General features: G+C 32.8%; 2 protein-coding genes across 3 annotated transcripts; both read left to right on the plus strand.

The window, feature by feature from the left end:
* Positions 1-76: 76 nt before the first annotated feature.
* Positions 77-19,468, plus strand: LOC135125896 (excitatory amino acid transporter). 2 transcript variants are annotated; one of them, XM_064051641.1, is made up of 8 exons: positions 77-145; positions 11,605-11,763; positions 16,729-17,065; positions 17,170-17,212; positions 18,026-18,699; positions 18,748-18,882; positions 19,079-19,187; positions 19,233-19,468. In XM_064051641.1, exons 1-8 carry the CDS (start codon positions 109-111, stop codon positions 19,317-19,319), a joined length of 1,581 nt encoding a protein of 526 aa, XP_063907711.1. In that variant the 5' UTR covers positions 77-108; the 3' UTR covers positions 19,320-19,468. The 2 variants fall into 2 exon arrangements, with proteins under 2 accessions (XP_063907711.1, XP_063907712.1); XM_064051642.1 differs by lacking the exon at positions 77-145 and adding an exon at positions 4,671-4,858.
* Positions 11,774-16,098, plus strand: LOC135125894 (trichohyalin-like). The gene is made up of 2 exons (XM_064051639.1): positions 11,774-15,411; positions 15,469-16,098. The coding sequence occupies exons 1-2, from the start codon at positions 11,835-11,837 to the stop codon at positions 15,972-15,974; spliced, it is 4,083 nt and encodes a 1,360-aa protein (XP_063907709.1). The 5' UTR covers positions 11,774-11,834; the 3' UTR covers positions 15,975-16,098.
* Positions 19,469-21,620: the final 2,152 nt, after the last annotated feature.

The following is a 21,620-nucleotide window of genomic DNA, read 5'->3' on the forward strand; positions in this document are numbered from 1 at the left end:
AAAATAATAGACAAGAGGATAATAAAAGTAATTTATTAGTTATAATTTATTTACACTTAATTTTACTTATGTTACTTTTATCAGTCTCGTACGAAAGTCGATTTCGTGATGGATAGTGAAAATCGTCAAGAACAAAATTATTTAAGTAAGTTTATAGTGTTATTAGTTTCGATTTGATAATGGTGGCTGGATTCGTGCATGTGGCACACTATTTACACGGTTTGATTAATGTTGTTTACCGTACAGAATTTATTTTTTCAAAAGTCATCACAAAAAATGTACATATTAGTAACAAGTAGGTTATTGATTTTTACGCAGGCTAATTATCAGTTTTCATGTGCGATCTTAATCACAAGAATTTCATGGTTTTTTGTTGGTCATTTTACGTAAATTCGCTTTCTCGTCCCGTCTTGTTAGAAAGTATAAAACTTCGCATTCCCAAAATACTCGTATTTGTTTATACTTGACTATTGCATTTAGATAACAAATTTTGATTTTCTATTTTAATTAATACCTACCTGCAGTAGAGCTTAAAATCATATACAGTGTGTTTCATTAACAAATCAAGACAGTAGTTTTAAAACTTCCGATGTACAGGGTGAGTCAGCTAATTAATGGCATCAAACGGAGAATAACACTCTGTGCATACATAAATTTATGAAGAAACAGAAAAAATATACTTCTTGTTCAAGTTTTTTGATTTTGCAGGTTTTTTTGCTTCAAAAAATATAAAAAATAGCTCTATTAGCGTCACTATTTAATGGTCCAGATGGTCCCAACCACGTCCCAACTGCCCCTGCAATCAAAAGCTTCTAAAAAATATTTTTCACTTAGAAACGACACCATATTTTCAAATAAAATTTAAAACAAGGCTGCCTTATTTAAAAACAGAAACTATCTTAACTATTCATAGAAAACTTTATGACTCCTAGTTGCTAAAGTTGGTTTAGGAGTTTTAGGAACTAAATTTGGAATTGCGCTTTGGTGACCTAAACTGGGATCAATCGAATGCAAACCATATCTGATTCTAACTTCCATAACGTTTTCTCTGAACTGGCATTTTTTTAAATTAAATTTGTCAGAAAAATAATTTTATAGATTAGTTGGCATAAAATAACCTGTACGAGGAGGTATTGAAAAGTTTCTGGCCTCATAAGAAATGCTATTTCTTTCTCGTAAAGTAGTTCTACACCTTTAAGAAATTTCTTTTAGAGTTTGTAGTAGCTTTGGAAATGGATCATGGTTTGATTAAGAAGAATAATTTCCCGTCATAGTTTGTCCTTATTCTAAGTGCAATAAAATTATATCATCCTTCTCTTAAAAATGGTCACGAAGTGATTTCGAAGTGGCCATTCTGAGCCGTTTTTGATTTTCAAAAACAGCTAAGTTAATCACCAGCCGCTTTTGTTTTCCTGATGGAAATGCTCTTTATTAATATCCCCTCGTATATTGTTAGTAAAAACAAGAATACGAGTAGTAGCATGAGACAGAGAATGCAAAGGTAGTGAATTCTTTGTACATAGATAGGTACTACTAACCTTTTTACACGTGGTAAGCGATACTAGTGGCAATGGAATGCGGTAAGTTTTTTTTTGAATAAATGATAAATACACCCCTATATGTGGCTAAAGTTAGCTTAAAACTTGGATTTGGAATCATGTCTTGTTACCTTAACATAGACCAGTTTGAAGTAGACCCCGTGGGTAATAAATGTTTCACGCTTGAAATTAATGTATCTTACTGAAAAAATACTTCACTCGTGAATATCGAAAAAGCGAATCCAAATTCAAATCTGTGGCTAACTTCATTAATCTAAGGTATCATCGTTACGCATTATATATTTTTTTATTTTTGGATTATTTTTTGAAGTTTCAAAATAGGATTGCAGTTGTAATTTCATTTCTAAAATGAGTGAGTAACGATTTATTAAGAAAAGCGTAAAAAGTGATTTCACGACCTTGTTGTTTTACTATCGAACTTAACTTTCGTGATTCACATCCCCTACTTGATAAATGTTTCTACAGTGAAGTATCCTGTGTTCCAACAAATTTATACCTGTGAGGTGCTCTACCAATAAAAGCTACCCTGTTGGAATTTGTATTAACGTACGTGAGTCTTGCCATTCATTAATTTTAAATATTTTATAAAAAATTGTTTAGAACTTGTGATCACCTCAATAGAAAAAAATCCGAAATACTTATAACTTTTAATTTTTATTTCAAAAAAGTGGTCATTCGTTGGATGGACTCGATTCTAGAAGTCTAATTTAATGTTATTCTACTTAATCTTTTCTCACTACTGTTTATACAACATTTTGTGAAACAAGGCATTTGCTCAATTAATGATACTCCAATGATAGTTTATTCAATATTAGGCATCAATTTGCGAAAGTGTTACTACTTATAAATACCAATATAATCGGTTTGTAACTGGTTTCTTAAATAAACATTTACTAAGGCAAATAAAAATCTTCCAAATCAGCCAAGATCTTAGATTAGTAAAATAGCTACAATTTAAAACGTTCATTATTCGTTGGAACCTTTTGTAAAATGTTGCTTTTCAATAAAAAATTACATTAACATTGTGTCTAGCGGTTACGTTTAACAGACATTGTACCATTGAATTGGAATTAATGCCTCTGTTTTGTTACTGTTTTTGTTTAATGATGGCATTTAAACAGATTTTATTTTGTAATCTATATCTTGACAACTCTTCTAAGATCACTTACAATTTAATTAATAATAAAAAAACCTCCTCACTGCAACAAAAAACAAATAAGAAACATATAAATAGAAAAAAAAATACTTAAAAAAATTGGTCTAAAATTGTTGAGATAAAACTTTCCTCTCATATCTGAATCACAATACAGAAGTCGAGTTTCTTAGATGAATTAAAAAGTTGTATTTCCATCGGATAAATGACAATATAGTTTCATTTTTTCTCGACACTTCATGACCTTTAGGATATGAAAAAATAAGTTTCCCGTCTCTGTCTGCTGCCAGTCTGTGTCGATTTTTATTACATAAATAATTTCCAAAACTAGTGAACCGATTGTTGTCAAGTTATATATGTATTTTAGGAACACAATATAGATGGTAAATGCTAACTAAAATTTGTCCAACCATCCCCACCAGCAATTTAATGACGTCACCTTAACATTTTGCGTACTAAATAGTACTTACATACTTATTTAAATTATATAATAACATACTTGTGTAATTATGATTTATGAATTCGCCTTGATTTTTTATGAAATGATGTGCCACATATTTCAACACAATATCTGGCTTATGTACGGAAAAAGCACGCGTTGAACTGAGCTCTACTTCAGGAGTGAGGGAAGTTCTGCCTTAAACCATTTTTTTCCGATAACTCCTAACCTACATATTAAAATGAAAAATTGACTAGGTTAATAAACTACATACACAGATGTCCCAGTTAAAATTTCGCAACCTTGCATCATGAAAATGGATAGAGATATTGAAATTCTGTAAACATTATTTTAACTTGAAGGAAAAAACAAATTTTTGTTAGTTATATAGCAGGCTTAATTGGTTTAGTAGTTTATAAAATCAGTTGGACTTTTTTTTCAAAAATCTGCACTTGATGAAAAATAAAAAATTCGTCGCTTTCTATACTCAAAATGAAAAATTTTGTACTGTTGAAAACATTTTACCGGTTATCGGAATAATTGTTGTGTTTGTGTGACCATTGTCAACCTTGACGTATATTATAGTGCGTATAGTAATAGTAGTAATAGTAGTAGTAGTAGTAGTAGTAGTAGTAGTAGTAGTAGTAGTAAGTATTATACTGCATTTCTATTGGAATTATAACATGGTTGCTTTTTTATGTTTTTTTTTTATTTTGTTAACATGTAATTTTCTTACCTCTATTACGTTTTAAATATAGTTCTTTAGTTTTTGCATACTTTAAGTAAAGTGCAATTTACCTAATTTGATTGTGAGACTATTATTGACATTCATGTAACAGATTTTTTGTTGGTGTCCAAAGAAGTAGGTATAGTTACAAGACGAAGAGAATATATTCATAAAGTACAGGCAGAAACTAGATATGAAATAAAATAAAAAGTTTTTGATTTCTTCAACAAGCAGTGAATATATTTTGGACTTATATTTATATTTTAAATGACTGAAACTACCGTAGTGAAGTTTGGATATTTTTTCAAAAATTTTTAAATGGAAATGTTGTCCCCTGACTGAAACTTTCCATATATTTTTAGAGCACAGGAAATTTATGCACTGTACTTTCATTTATGAAAATTATCTTTTGAAGTTTTCAGTCTTCGTGACCCAATTTTAGCATATAAAAAAATACTAATAAATTTTCAAATCAAAATTTTCCAAAGACACAGTTCTTACAATTAATCTTCTATAATCAGTTTTATTTATAACCCCATTACCTAATTAAATTACCCACCCCGACACTTCCCTTTCTTAATATTTTACACCCTCAATCGATAGAATTATCGTGCAGCAGGTCGCCTTTTCGATCGATCCAAGCCCAAGCCAATACCACTATTTCAAAAAATAGCACCACCAATTCTCGAAAAGCTACCAAATTCAGACTTTTTCATTCCCTCGGCGCAAGGTATTAGCGCCCTACTCCGAATCAATATTCCCTCGCTGGAATCAGTTGAGTTTCATATCCTTTACAGACAAGTCTTGTCCTTCCTGCTTCGCATTTTCAATTGCAATCAAAAAGCCTGTACTATTTTGCGCTAAATTATTGTTTCGATTATTCACGAAGAAGCTCCAAAACGGCTAACACAACAAGATTTCGTTTACCATCTCTAAACGTCCAGCACGTGGAATGGAAGAAAAATCCCCACGATTTTCCGGTAAAAAATTGCGTGACTTTTTAATTAATGTGAACTGGCTCAATTGTCATAAAGGGATCAATGATTAAGTCTTTGGCTTGATATAAGAGAAATATTGATGTTAATTGAATAGTTTAGTGGTTCTTGAGTGCTGCAGCAGGATGTCGAACGATGGTATTTACCAACAGATAATAATATTTATATGTTGAAATGTTTGTGTTGTTTGCCCCAAAAGTCGAAAAATTTGCTTTGTAAATAGACGCTGTAATCAATATTTGGCTTTGCGTATCAGTGACATTAATTTCCCACGAAATGGCTTGATTGAGAGTGTAATAATGGCGAATACCAAGTTCAAGGTTTTGATGGGGCATTGAAACTTGATTGGCGTCATTTTGTCTAAAGTTCGTGTTTCTGTGGAAAACTCGCACACGAAATGAAAGAAAGACAGTTGTTCGGGTTAAATGGGTGTTTAAATAGGTTTTTGCATGACGATAACGATATTTTTGTCGAGATATAGATAACTTTGGCGTAGTTGGAACAAGCATAAAAATTTTAATATGAATATTATTACACTTGATTTTTGCGTTTAATATTAATTGTCAAAATTTTTTATTGGTGTTTAAACTGTAAAAGTTGTGTTTGAGCTAAACTAATGTTATTTCGTTACTTTATATATTTTTGTCTTAATGTCTTAAAATGTTTTTTGTTTTTCAAATTAAGGGAACTAGAATAATGTAGTTGTTATATTAGAGCACTTAGCTAAAGCTTGATCAAATAATTACGTAATAACCATTCCAAATCGATACAGCTAGACGTCAAATTGTGCTACGAAACAACTGTTTATACTTTTCGTCCGTTTTACGACATATAGGAAAAATCAAATATTATAATCATATTATGATAATCTCTAAATTGTTGTATATTGAAAACTGGCGGGAAATCACATGAAGTAAAAATTCAATTTAACCGTTGATGAATTATCAAATTTTCAGTTTACTTCTAGTGTTTTTATACACTTAGCAATTTCGTATGCATCAATTTTGAGTTTACGTGAATTAATACATGTAAGAGGTTATATAATTACAGAATTTTTATAAATATTATCTATAAATTGTCTGAACGTTTTACGCAATTTCACGTATCACCAAAATAATTTACAACGTGATATATTTTACTATAATTTATAGCACTTTTCTTCCCCCGGTATCTTTAATCTTTAATTCTTGAAAAACAATCTTCAATCTCATTTTTAAACGTCTGTCCTTAACAACGGAAGTGTTTTTGTAACAAAACATGCCATCAAAGACAGTCATCAATTTTTGAAAGTTTGTTGCATTTTCGATTCAAACTTTCAAATTGACAGTAAGACGAAAAGTATCTATTAAAGACAAATCTTCAAAAATCGATGGCTGTCTTCGATCGTGTTTTTTATTGCTCTCTCAGTACTGGAAAAAACGTTTATAGATTTATTATCACGCTTTCATATACAGGTTTACCTATTTTCATTTGATTTTTTTTTAAATATTAGCAAAAACTGTTCAAAAAAGCTTCAAGATTTATTTATTGGGATACCTTTATCTGTATAATTCCATAATTGAAAAATATATTGTCGGGATTTGTGTTGGTGTTGGTGAAGGTTTTATCAACACAGTTTTTAATCATAAATCGTTGTTAATCTGATTAGGAACTACAGTAAACTAATAGAATTAATAGGTATTTTCCTGTCGATAATAAATGATATAACATGGATGCATTTTGACTTGTTAAGACGTGTTCAAAATAATACAAATGAAGGCGTTTAGACGCTTATTTTATTTTAGTCTAGCTGATGTATGTCAAACTACGACGATAAATAATTTATGTGTTTTCATTAGTATATCACAAAAGTACGAGGCCACGTTGTGTAAAAATTAACGAAATACAAGCACTTTCAATTTTTTCGTGGTAAAATATATCTTCTGAAATATATATTCTTGCAAATACATATTTAACAACATTATTTTTGGATGTTTAGCTTTTAAAATAAGTATTTACATTTTTACGTAACCCAAAATTAATTTTAAGAAATTGTAAACATGTTTATAATGCTTTTATTGATTGGAAAAATTGGATCTCTGACAAAATTCAACAACAAGTAGAATCTTATTTAAAATCGTAACATTCAATGAATTTGAACAACTTTGCAGATTTAAGGACAACAACTGTTTGTTAATTCTTTTATGTTGTCAAAACATAAATATTTATAATATTACTTAATATGGGTTTCCTAGAAATTATTTGCAGTGTCATCAAAATTCAGCAAAAAAGAAACAACAATCTTTTTACAAAGATATTCGCTGTTGCAGTAGAATTAAAAAAATGTCAAGACTCAAATGAGAAAAAATACCTATTTTGTTAAAATTTTCAATGTCGGATACTTGTTTTCCTCAAACACATCCACAACTTTGGTCGCTCTACTCTTTTAAACGGGAATTAAAGCTTATTGGCTAGGCTGCCAAAGAAACTCGTAAATGATTTGATGAGTTAAGTCAAGATACAGTTTTAAGTAACTCTATTAACAACATGTGTTCATCTGTTGACAATAAATTAATTACTTTAGATTCCTTCGTATGTTATTCGAAAACATATAACTTAAATAGTGTACGTCCGGTTTTATTTAAAAAAATTATACAAAAATTGTTTTCCCGTTATAAATTGTTTACGAATGTAGCTTTTAAAAGTTTAATTGTTTTTAAATCCGAACAGACAATATGTTCAACAAACAGCATTATTTCATTTAAAGAGAATGGATAATTTCGTAAAATTACAAGTTACTCACGCCACAAAAATAACCACCATCATAAAATTATGGTACAATTAAAAAAAACCTGTTCACGTGGAAGTAGTTTTCACTTCGTATTTTCATGTTTACATTATTACGTGTAGTGTGGATGTTGTGCCAAGAAAAAAATCTAAGAGAATATTCTTCCGGACATTGATAAATAACTACTTTCTGAAACAATTTTCGTATTTTGCTGTAAAGAACAAAAAACGCTGGCGGTATTTGATGTAGTTTCTAAATTTGCTTTGTTTGATTCCTTTAAAAATACACTTTTAATTTTCCATTATTATCTATAAAGTCTGCACACAATTCATAAAAATGGTAACAAAAAGTTTCGGATTTTTCTGTAAAACACAGCACGATAAAGTTATCGGAGATATCCATCCGTTTTTGTGAAATTCCGTTGTTGCATTTTTAAACAAATATTTTCTTTTTGGACCCCTTAATGAAAAAACTAGTGTTGTTAAAGCAAAAGTTATTAATTCTCAAATTAAAAAAAAAAAAAAATAGAAATTATTAATATTTGTAAGATTTTGAAAGTTTAGAGTTTGTTAAAAGACGAATTTATGTTAAACAGAACCCCTATTAGGGAGGATGATATGTTATATGATAGTTAAGTACACAGAACTTTCCTCTCCCTTGAACCACAATTCATTAAACAAATTCAGTTTTTCAGAATAATTTTGGAAATAACCCTTTTTTTAAGTAAAATTATTTGAATAAATTTTGTGAAGACACCACAATTAACTGCTATGTCTTAAGATCTTGCATAAACAATTCTAAAAATTATTGATGCATAAATTAAGTCACACTTTAAATTTTAAGCGAAATTTGTTTAATACAATTTAAAATTTCTAATGATTTACCATAAGTATTCGTGACAATTTTCAAGTGTGTGTAAAATTTCAGAATAATCAGTTTCCAACTTTCAAAGTTAAGTTGCAAAATTTTTATTTTTTTTCCGAAAAGTTACATGCGGAAGGTTAAAGATAGGGATGGATTATTAATTATTATATAGGGTGCTGAAAAAATGGCGTACCAACTCTATGACACGTTGTTGAGAACTTATAGAACAGAGAAAAAATAATTAGAAAATTCTTGGGCTCAAATACAGAAAATATAGTCCTTCAAAATTTAATGTTTATTTTCAAATTTTACCATATTGTGAACTTAATCATGAACTTTTCAGGATCGTATATAAATTACAGCTGCAATTGCTTATGATTTTGCACATTTTGTACGATTTACTTAGCAAATTTTTGATGAAGGTGATTAGACAAATTGTCATAGCGATGGATCAGGCTAATAATAATTTCAAAGCATGTGCTAGATTTCACAACAGCTAGTTCAGTAGTTTCTAAGTTAAATTGTAAAATATTGTTGTACACTTCTGATTATGACAAATAATGACACAAGTGTTAATATTCTGCTCATTTTAAATAGGATTTATGCAACAAAATTTCGAAATTACGTCATCAAGTCAATTTGGGGGATAAATAGACAAATTTTGATCAGCGATTTACGATTTATGTGAACCATATCCTTAAAGTATCTGATATGAAAAATTAATATTTAACGTTCACACTGTACATATTTTAGAGATTATTGTAGATATTTTTTTCTGATTGACAGAGGTATTTAAATTCGGAAATATGATTCCTTGTAGACGAAAATTCATGACATTTGGTTTCCAGTATTAAATTATTAATATTTGAAAATATGTCATACAAAATCTGTACAATAATCTCTAAAAAAATTTAAAGGGTGGCATTTAATGCTGTCGACGAAAATAAATGAACGCAAAAAATTAATTTTGAAATTAAATCGCAGTATATTTAAAAATATTTGATTTGACGTATACATAATGTACATAATAAGACACAGGACAAGGTTTCCAAAACCACATATTGAAGCATATTATTTTATAAAATATTTTATAAAAATTTAAAAACGCTTAAATTTTCACGAAAATTTCATGAGTAGACAATTTTCACATTTTTTTCAATACCACGTGTTTCTTTTATTTGATACAATTCCTGCAACTTTTTTATTTTTAACTATAAACATATAGTTCTTTGAGTAAATTTGTATGATTTTAAAAGATCATTTTTGTGAATACAGACACGAGCGTCAATTTTTCAAGATACTAGATTGTCATCAATAAATATGAATTTTTCGTCTATTTTATTGAGTAACTTTTTCAGTATTGATTTTAGAACATTGATTGCCTTTGATTTTTTAGGAAAAATCAATATTTCCATTTATGAAAAAATATACCAAATGTTCCAAAAAAAAACGTCATTGGTTGCCATTACAGAGATCTTTTAAAATGATACAAATTTGATCAAAGAACTACAAGTTTATCTTTAAGAATAAAAAAACTGCAGGTGTTGTATCAAATAAAAGAGACACCCTGTATACAAGGTGAACAAAAAATTACGGATAAGCTCGATGGTACGTTGTTAAGAAGACTCTGAACAACTGCGAATTAACTTCATATATAATTCTGATTAGTTTTCATGCTTAATATTTTGATTATTCACAATTTAATAATAATTTGGTGGCATGCTATCCACAACGTCGTTTTTTACTCTTGACAGTTATCATTTTTGACAATCTTTATGGGAATTTTAGACTGTCAGTTCAATTCATATTAAAACATCTCAGAATTAAGAAGTTAAAATTTGGTTCAGGAATATTTTAAACCATTTTCCGAGTTTCTCAGAGCCTTCTTAACAACTTCGAGCTTATCCCTCATTTTTTGACCACCCTGTTTACATTTTACTAAACTTTTAGTCTTTCTAGCGCTAGGAAAAAATTTTCAGTCGTAATGCAAAATATATTTATATAGGAGTGGGTCACGAATTTCCTTTTTTGTTGAGTATTTGCTGTATCTAAAATTGAGAGTTTCTGGAATTTTTCACTTTTTTAGGAGACGTAGCAACATATCAAAAGAAAGAGACTAAAAAATGTAGTGAGATATTTGAAAATTGTAATAATTTAGATTTTTATTACAAACACTCTATATATTAAGATTCCATTTTATTGATCTCCTCAGATGCTAAAAAACGAATGCAAATTTTGTATGTTAAAAAATCAGGAAATTGGAATAACATAGCAACGTCGCAACGAAATTTTAAACATTGGTTGTGAAACGTCAAGAAGAGACCAATCAGAGGATATAAGGGTGTTAGATTAAAAAATAATAATAATAAGTTGTAAATTATGTCGCGAAAATAGAACACTCTGCATAGTTGAAAATATTTTAGTGTATGCTATTCAACGAACTCTATAAATTTAGTCCTTAACTTTTTTTATTGTCAATAATTAATGAGATATCGAGAAACGCGCTCATAGTGACTCACCCTGTATATAAAAAATATTGTTGTGGAGCTGGAGTTTTATCCTTAATTAAAAATATGCTCGCGTTATTAATTTTTATTAATAAAGATTTCAAAAATAACTATACTTAACAGTTAATTATTTTTAATTAAAGTGTAAATAATCTTTACGTAATCAATAAGTGTTCTCATGTGTCCATCGATCCCATAAATTTTTAATATCTGTCTCGTTAAACAATGATGCGTTTAATGTCTAAAATCAAGTTCAAGGTCTCGCCGGGGCAGTGAAATTTGCCCGACGTTGTTGTGTCTGAACTTCACGATTTTGGAACTTTTCAAAAACACACTCATCAGAGCATTCGCAAAACAACTAATAAACAAAAACACAAATAAAACTCAAATTCAAAAACAGAATTCTAAAGCCGCAATTCCGAAAAAACGGACGTAAATTCAATCAATTCAAAACAAAATAAAAAATTGTCAAACACGCGACTAAAGATGGCCCCGTGCCAAATCGCCATACATCATGCCAAAGACCAAATTTCCTCCAATCCCGCGCAATAAATAACCCGCATTCGTCCGAGTACAAGCAATCATGCTTCCAGATTATCTCTTCGCCCAAATGTCCCCCGAGAACGCCGCCAAAGTGGAATGCACCGAACCACCCCGCAAAAACCAAGAGCTGACAGGTGTGCGAAAATGGCTATCCGAGAACCTTCTTCTTCTCCTGACCTTGCTGGGGGTCGCCGTCGGCGCTATCATCGGTAAGTCCGATATCACCCAAAAAACTTATCGTTGAGTACTTTTTCCAAGAGTTCGTTAGTCGATCTCTAAAATGGAATCTACGAGCTGTGTTAAGTGTTCCTCCGAAAATCCTTTGCAAAAACCATGCTGCCTTTGCGGCACGGTGGTGTGTTTTCCGTGCGTTATGAAGAAAATCGTCGAGTGGAAGAGCGGATCGCTGAAGAACATCCCTAACTGGTGGTGCGAAAGCTGCTCGCAAGAAAACAAGGAAAACGTAGCCCCGAATGTGCCAGCAGAACCACGAAAGCCTGGAAAGTGTAAGAAATGTGGCCATCACCAACCTGTGGCAATGCAGTGTATTCGTTGCAATGCTGCAGCCTTTTATTTCTGCACTGCAGACGATTGCTGGGAATTTGAAACCTTCACCGAGTACGGAGGACCGAGATGGTTCTGTAGCAGGTGTTTGCCGTTCGGGAAATATCATTCTCGTAATAAGGGTACGAAGTACGTAGTACCCATATTAGGAGCTGCAAGAATCAAACATGCAGAATGGCTAGAATTACAGCGTACAAAATATTTTATGCGCACCGAGTACAGCTTTCAAGATCTAAAATTCCCTTCGCTTGATGCAGCTTCAGACGATGATTCTTCGTCTAGCGGTACAGACTCGTGGGAGGCGTTAGATGATACATTAGAAATGATAAATCTTTCTGGCAACAAAATCCTCGCAACACCAATGGATGAATTGACAGAACTTGCAACTGATGTGAGAAACTATTATGCAGCTGAAGCTACACCACACGAAATCGCTCAACGGAATCTATTTTCCCTGGAGCAGGTAGGGGAAATCATAGCAAAAATCAAAAAAGATAAACTTCCACAAGCTGCGAAAGCATTGACGAGAATTCCAAAAATTCAAAGTCCAATGGCTAGAACACCAAAGAAAGAAACTCCAGAAAAAAGAAAAAAAGATCACAACGCAGCTTCGCCGGAGGAAGTAGAACTATCCTTAATAAAAACGCCAGAAAAACAACGTGAAGAGAAAACAGAACCAAGCTCAGTATTGAAAGAAAATCATTCCCAAAATTCCCCAAAACCAAAAAAAACAACTCCCGAAAAACGAAAAAGCGATCAGTACCCGTTTTGGGTGAAGACACTAGTTAAAGATACTACAGAATCAGAATATGGAACTCTTGAAGAGAAAAAAGAAGCGAAGAACCCACAAGCAGCGAAGAAAACAACACCAAACTCAACACTCAAAGAAGATCAAGCTCAAACTTATGCAAACTCGAAAAGAAACACTCCTGAAAAGAGAAAAAGAGACGATATCGACCTTTGGATGCTGAAGCAACTTGAAAAAATAGATTCAAAAAATGACATTTCTAAAAAGAAAAACGAGTCGAAGATCGCACGCCCAGTGAAGAACGCACAACCAGTTTCAACACTGAAAGAAAATCAAGTTCAAAAGGATGCAAAACCGAAAAAACAAACTCCTGAAAAAAGAAAAATGGATGAAAAGTCACTTTTGATGGAACAATTACAGCAAAACGAGACGTTGTTAGTATTACAAGGTGTACCTCCTGCAAAGATAAACGAGGTCAAGAAGAAACTTTCAACACCGAAAAAAGATCAAGTTCAAACGTCTCCGAAGCCAAGAGAAGAAAGTCCCAAAATGACAAAACAAGAAGAGTGCTTACGTTGGGTGATAAAAAGAAACGAAGAGGAGCACGCACGTTGGGTGAGGAAGCAAAAGGACATGAAATCATTACATGAAACTCCTAAAGAGAAAAAAGAATCGGAGAACGCATTCTCAGTGAAAATGTCAGAGCCACTCTTAACACTGAACAAAGATCCAGTTCAAGAGTCTGCGAAACCAAAAGAAGAAACTCCCAAAAAAATAGATGAAAATGAAGGCACACTTTACACACTTTGGATGATTGAACAAATTGAAAATGCTCAGAAATCATTATTTCGAGACAAGAAATTTGCGGAGAACATACTCTCAATGAAGCCAACAGAATCAATCTCGGTACCGAAAAAAGATCAACTTCTACAGTCTCCAAAACCAAAAGAAGAAACTCCTGAAGAAAAAAATGAAGCGAAGAACGCACTCTCAGTGAAGACAACAGAATCAATCGTGGTGCCGAAAAAAGTTCAAGGTCAAGAATGTGCAATACCGAGAAAACAAACTCAAAAAAGAAAAAGAGAGGAAGACTCTGCTTTGACGCACGAACAACAAGATATGTTATTAGTATTACAAAATGCACCTTTTGGCAAGTTAATCGAGGGCTCAAAATCATCCTCAGTACCGAAAAAAGATCAACTCCCAGAGTCTACAAAACTGAAAGAAGAAACTTCCGAAAAGAAAAAAGATGAACACGCACTTCGATTGAAGAAGCAAATTCAAGAGGCGATGATGGAATCAATATATGAAACTCGTGAAGTGAAAAAAGAAGCGACGAACCTATTGCCGAAACAAGATCAAGTTCAAGAGTCTGCAGAACCAAAAGAAGAAACCTTTGAAAAGAAAAAAGAAGATGAACACGCACTTCGATTGAAGAAGCAAATTCAAGAGGCGATGATGGAATCAATATATGAAACTCGTGAAGTGAAAAAAGAAGCGACAAACCTATTGCCGAAACAAGATCAAGTTCAAGAGTCTGCAAAACTAAAAGAAGAAACCTTCGAAAAGAAAAAAGAAGATGAACACGCACTTCGATTGAAGAAGCAAATTCAAGAGGCGATGATGGAATCAATATATGAAACTCGTGAAGTGAAAAAAGAAGCGACGAACCTATTGCCGAAACAAGATCAAGTTCAAGAGTCTGCAAAACCAAAAGAAGAAACCTTCGAAAAGAAAAAAGAAGATGAACACGCACTTCGATTGAAGAAGCAAATTCAAGAGGCGATGATGGAATCAATATATGAAACTCCTGAAGTGAAAAAAGAGATGAAGAACGAACCTTCAACGAAGAAAACAGAATCGGTCTTGGTCCGGAGAGTTCAAGAGGATGAAAAATCAAACAAAGAAGCTTCCGAAAAGGGAAAAAAAGAAGAGGGCACACTTTTGGTGAAGAAACAAATTGAAGAGTCTGCCAAATGGGATGAAGTCAAGCTTGAAGAAAGGAAACAAAAGACGACTCCTATTTCAATCAAGGTCGTAGAGCAATTCTTAACAAAAGTTCGTCAAGATCTATTTCTAGAAAATGCACCGACAGTAAAGAAAGAAACTCCCGAAAAGAAAAAACAAGAAACGTTCCCCATGATACTGCAAAAAGTAGAACAATTCTTAACAAGTATGAGAAATTTTCAAGTTCCAGAAAATCCACTGCACCAATTATTAGAAAGACAGATGGCGAATCATAATGCTGCTACAGATAACGACGAAGAAAAATCTCCGGAGTGTCGTGAAGGGCAGAACGAAGTTCCTCAAGAGAGAAGAGAGCTTTTAGATCAGCTTCTTGACCGCTATCGGTACTCATATTTTCGAAAGTGGCTTAGACAAGATCCAACAGAAGAGAAGGAAGAGACCAAATCGGAAGTGCAGAAAAATGATGAGAAAAATATGGGTGAAAATAGCAAAGCCGACAAAGAGGGTACGAAAGTTGAAGCAGTACAGCAAGAAACTGGTAACGAGGATGGAGAGACAGCTGACAAAATCAACGAAGGTAATCCAGAAATTTCTAAAGATATATTCGGTTTCAAGTCCTTGCCTTATCTTTTAGCAAATGAAATAATTCCTGTGGAGAAAAACCCATTAGAAGACGCAGATGAAAAACTGAAAATTTTGAAAGAAACGCTTGTCGAGGTAGAAGCACGGAAGGATGAAATTCGTAGGGAGCTGGACAAAATGTTAGGACTAAAGCAGCTGGTGGCGACATATATATCTGAGCTGAATACGAATCTTGCTGTTGAGGTAGCAAAGTCAGAAGAACCACTAGAATTTGTAGCAAAATATTCAAAGACAGCCGAGGGAGAGAATTTAGCTTTCTTTCCAAAACCATTACTTGAAATTGGAGAACCACTTACCAATTATAAACTCCAAACAGAAGAAGAGCACAAAAGGGACGAACGAATTCTTCTTAGAAATTTTGAAGAGACTCGCTTGACTGTGGAAGAAGCAGAAAAACGAATGGCCCACACAACAATGGAAGAAGCACGTGTTCGTGGAGATATTGAGGAATACCAGCGTTTGAAAAATTTTTGGGAGGATTTGTGTAAGGAGAAGTAGAGATCGACTCTGTGACGTTTTGTGTATTGATCTTTTAATGTATTATTACTACCCCGTGATGTATGAATTTTTATAAATTTTTGATGTTGTCGGCTTTTATATAAAATCGATGAAGATAACTGAATGCATTGTCTTATTTTATGAGAATCGTTAACCTTGAACTTTGTGGTAAGGTAAGCCTTGGGATTTTCCCCATTTCCGTCTTATGGATTATGGAGGTAAAAATAGTTTACTTCTGACGTCGATTTGCAAGAGGTAGGTATTTAATGATTTTCTTCGCGACATAATTTACATCTGGTATATTTTTTCAGTATTTAAATCTCACTCATAAATAGATTTTGTTATATTATATAATGTTTATTAAATATGAAGACAAAAAAATTGTATAAGTGCTACAGCTACTTTTAATGAATAATTTTTGTGTTGGACATAAGACTGTTTTTTTTTTCAGACACAACTGTTTGTCCTGAATTACTTGAGGACCTACTTCCGCAAAAATATTTGTTACAGTTTCAGTATTACTGAAAAGTCAGCGAAATAAATTTAACTCACTTTATTTATACAACCTCACATCAAAGATAATTATGTCAAAGAAATGTTATTAATCAACACATATTTTTTTAGATAGCTTGTCAAGCAGCAAAAATAGCCAACCCTTCCCTGGACTGGCATTATTTCAAATCTTAATTGCTTATTCTGAACCATTACGTTAAACAAACATTCCACTAGCATAACCGCATTTTTCGTTTTTCAGGTTTTGGCCTGAGATCCATTCCACCTTCGAAGAGCACGATCCTGCTGCTGTCATATCCAGGGGAGCTCTTCATGAGAATCCTCAAACTCATCATTCTGCCTCTCATCATGTCCAGCCTGATAGCAGGAAGTGCTAGCTTGAATGCAAGACTTAATGGTCGGATAGCGATACGAACTCTGCTCTATTTTTTAGTAACGTCAGTGATAAACGCCATTCTGGGGGTGGTTTTAGCTACTCTCATTCATCCTGGAGATCCTGATCTTAAGAATAACAGGATCGACGAGACTGCGCTGAAACGGAGTGCTTCAGTCCTTGACAGTTTATTGGATTTAGGAAGGTAATGGTTGCGGTTAAATTTAGCATTGAAGATGCTTTCCAAAAATAGACGATTTCGAGCACGCAAACCGACGATTTTCGTTGACTTGGGATTTTTATTTTTAGAAACGTCGTCGCCGATAACATTTTTCAAGCAACTTTTCAACAGGTAAGGAAGGGTGGGTGGTAGTGAGGGTAGTTGTTATAAAAATGGTGGATGCGCCAGGTTGCGACAGAAGTTTTTTATTTTAATTTTTGAAGTTTGATTAACTATTTCGTCAGTAGGGAGGAAAGGAAATTTTCTACACAAAAATGAATGACACACATTGATTTGCTTAATAAGACAAGAAACTGAAAATTTACAGTCAGAGTTTGCTATTAATTTATCGAACGAAAACTGAGCACATGAAAAATTAAGTAGTTCCTTCCAAACTTGCACGCAACTTTTATATTATTAGAAATATGTAATATACATAATTTTAGTATTGGTAATATCTTAACCTTTATTAAGGATATTTACGTATTTCGTAGCTATTAGCTATTTTTACATTCGTTTCAATTCTTTGTCACGGAAAAGTAATCAAAGTTATCACGTCATTGAGATTGTCTAAACGATGAAAACAAGATAGGTGATATCATTTCAAGACGTTTTAAAGTTGATGTTGATATTCGCCACTACTCTAAAAATATTAAAATTGATGATTTAATTTCATTGACATTTTCTAGACAATGAACTTGTCTTAAAGACAATAATTTAAAACATATTTATATTTCCTCCAAAAAAACATGACGTCATTTTATTCAAAAAGCAAAATATAGCATTATTTACACCAAACCCTCGTCTTCTGAAGCACAACTAGTTACTACCAGAAGCAAAGACAGTGCGAAATAACAATTTTGCACGTTAAAACAACTACCCTTTGTAAAATACCTCTACCACCAATTTCCGTTTCAACCCCATTTTCACCCTCTTTCTTTTCAGGCTCACACCGACTACGTCAACACCACCCAGCGCGTCTTTAACGAAACCAGTGGCCTCTTCTACACCATCAACGTCACAGTTCCTGTCCTCAAGTACCGCTCCGGCACCAATACCATCGGAATCGTCGTCTTCTGCCTCGCCTTCGGCACCATCCTCGGCACTCTCGGCCAGAGAGCCAAAGTCGTCATCGACTTCTTCACCGTCATCTTTGACGTGGTCATGAAAATGGTCACCGGCGTCATCTGGCTCACTCCCATCGGGGTCAGCAGCGTCATTGCCGGCAAGATCCTCTCCGTGGACAACATCGTCCTCGTCATGTCCCAGCTGGGCTGGTTCATCGCCACCGTCATCATCGGTGTCTTCATCTACCAACTGCTCATCATGCAGTCAATTTACTGCGTTTTCCTCCGCAAGAACCCCTTCAAGTTTTACATGGGTCTAGTTCCTGGCACCCTCACAGCTTTCGCGACAGCTTCGACAGCTGCCGCCCTTCCTGTAACTTTCACCCTAATGGAGGAGAAGTTGAAAATAGATTCTAGAGTGACGAGATTTGTGTTGCCCATTGGGTGTAATATTAATATGGATGGTACTGCTCTGTTTGTGGCTGTGGCATCAGTTTTTTTCGCTCAGACTAACAATATTTCGCTGGGGGTAGGAGAGCTCGTCACTGTTTGGTAATCAAGTCAGTCGAAACAGGGCAAATTGTATTTGATTTTTCGTAGTTTTGCCTCCACGGCTGCTTCGTTCTCTTCGGCGAGTGTTCCAAGCGCGGCGTTGGTGCTAATATTAATGGTACTAACAGCCATCGACATTCCAGATCAAGACGTGTTTTTGTTGTTTGCGGTGGATTGGTTAGTGTAAGTATTAGGTCGTTTCATTTATTGGTACTTTAAACATCCACCACAAGAAACGACATAACACTGACATTAAACATAACCCAACTTTTTAGTTTCCCTTGAATTAAAATCGTTCTAGGTAAATTGTAGTGTTGGTGGATTTTTAATAATTTGTGAATAGCAAGTGCGTCACTGGAAACTTAAAATTTCTTTTCAGTGATAGGTTTAGGACAACTAATAATATGCTAGGAGACTGTTATGCGGCTGCTGTTGTTGAAAAGCTATCAAAGAAGGAGCTGATGGCTTGTGATGCGATTCTCTCACAGGTGAGGAGTGGTTACAATTTGATTTATTTTAATGTGGATTTTTAGGAGTCGAGCTTTGAACAAACTATACAAAAAGACATAGAACCGACTGTTGTTATACATAAGGGACTAAATAACGGTGCTACAAAGTAAAGAGAGCAATAGGGTTAAAAGACCTAAATATTTTGTGATGTTAGTTTATACACGTTTTATTGTGAATATTAGCTCAGTATTAATAAACACCTATGTACGTGTACTTATTCTTTTAGAATTGAGTAATAAATAAAATATTAAGAAGTAAATTACAGAAGAATACCTGTATACGATTTTCCAAATAACTTTCCTGATTTTTAAATAACAATAAATAAGGTGTAGTTAAAAGGAAAAATACAGTTGAGTTGTTATTCTTAAATATGTAGGTATCTACTTATAGTTTTTTTTGACGTATTGAAAGTTTTTAAAGACGATCCTTTGAGATTTGGTTTATCTAATTACTTTCCTGGCGTAAGCTATAAGGAAGTATTGTGATCTAGTGGCCACTTTCATGTTTTCTCGACGTTTCATCACCCTTAGGATACGTCTGTCTGTCGTCTGTACCGAATTTTTAGTGGACAGATAATCTTCGAAACTACCGGATAGACTGTTGCCAAATTTTATATGTATGTTAGAAATATCGTATAGATGGTAAAACTCTAACTAAATTTTGTCTAATCATCCTCACCAACAATGTGATAACATCACCTTTGAATGTTACTTAATAAACATTACTTAAATTTTATCAAATAACATACTCCTACACTCGTAGTTTATGAATCAGCATTAATTTTTTACCCTAGTCATCCTGGTGCAAGATATGATGAGTCTATCATTATGGTTTATCAATGCATAATATATTTTAGCAATAACTAATACTCGAAAACCTTCGACGAATGTATGATTTTTATAGATTCTCAATAATAAACACAACCTGTGGCAAATTTTACTTCTTGAAAATGTAATTGTAAAAATCAAATTTAAATTTTTTTGAATAGTTCCTCGCTTCGGAAATACCACAAATACCGGGGCAGATCACTACGGAATTTTGTTTTTAAAATTTTTCTCCCTAGTAAGTTTTTTTGAAAGAGATTTAAAGAGATTTTTCTGAAAAAATTTAAAGAATTCAAAACTGTGCAATAAAATCAAACTTTACACGGTTTCGTTTTTTTCTTACTAAGCTAATCGCTTTGAAATTTGGCACGTGTTCTGAGGTTATCATCAAGCTGGTAGATCGGTAATAAAAGTTATTTATCGATCCCCACCAAAACTTTGATAACGTTATCTTAAAAAATGCTAAGCTCTTTAAAATATCAGTTACACATGAGAGGTAAGTTCTGTCCAAATTACTTTTAGACCAATTTTTTTCTTTACCTTAAACAAGCAGATACTAATAAATTTAAAAAAATCAGATAAATGATGAGTCATATTTCTAGAGTACTAAGCAAAAAAGAAAGAAATATTTCAATAAAACAAAAAATATGTATTGGTATTAAATATTTTTAAAGTTATAATATTTGTTTAATAAACAATAAATCTTAAAAACATGTATATAATTCTTGTTTTGTCACTAAGTATATGAATTATGGAGGTAGAATGATTCATAAAAATAAGATCAAGTACGGTTCCATAATTTTCTTAACAAGGGTCTTTTATGTGAATAGTTTTACAACGTCTTACTACAATTAAGCAGCATAAAAATTTCTGAAAGCTGATCACCGTTTGGACCACAATCAAGTGATAATTTTATTTGATAATAAAATTTGGATTTTAGAAGATTCCCAGACAAATCTCTTTACAGTCAGCCGCTGTGGGGATTGAAAGAATAATAATATTACAGAGGGTTACACAGAAAATTCCATCGAGAATAATAATAAAATGTCAACGACACTCTTGCAGAAATGTATTCAACTTTAACATTATAAAAAAACCACGTGGAAACTATTCAAAATAACACGACACCGGTGTCTCGTGGTTACCTTAATTCTCTACCTATATTAACAGCAAGGTTATTAAAATTTGTGTATAGAGTACGATCTGGAAAATAGTGAACATTGATTTTCTGTTTCCAAATGCTTACTGAAAGTCTTCCATATGCCGCGCAAGATTATATATAGTAATGATAATTTCTAGCTCTGACTTTCTTTCCGACTACACGAAAACATTCTAAACTATAAAATGTGCTGTGTTTAAGATATATTTAGAACAATCAAAATACATGAAAAACTAATTCAGTTTATTCTAAACTGTGTTAAATTAAATTAAAACATCAACTTGGCAATGACGACAATTTTAACGAATTTTTAATATGATTTTTATAATTCTACCAGAGATAATAACTCTACATTATCACTAGGTTTTAGTCAAGTTGATTACAAATGTGGGATATGCATACAATTTTCAAATTATTCTAGTGGATTT

This window comes from Zophobas morio, unplaced genomic scaffold (assembly GCF_036711695.1).
Source record: "Zophobas morio isolate AGI-343-1 ecotype UQ-CSIRO unplaced genomic scaffold, CSIRO_AGI_Zmor_V1 ptg000009l, whole genome shotgun sequence".
Lineage (NCBI taxonomy): Eukaryota > Metazoa > Arthropoda > Insecta > Coleoptera > Tenebrionidae > Zophobas > Zophobas morio.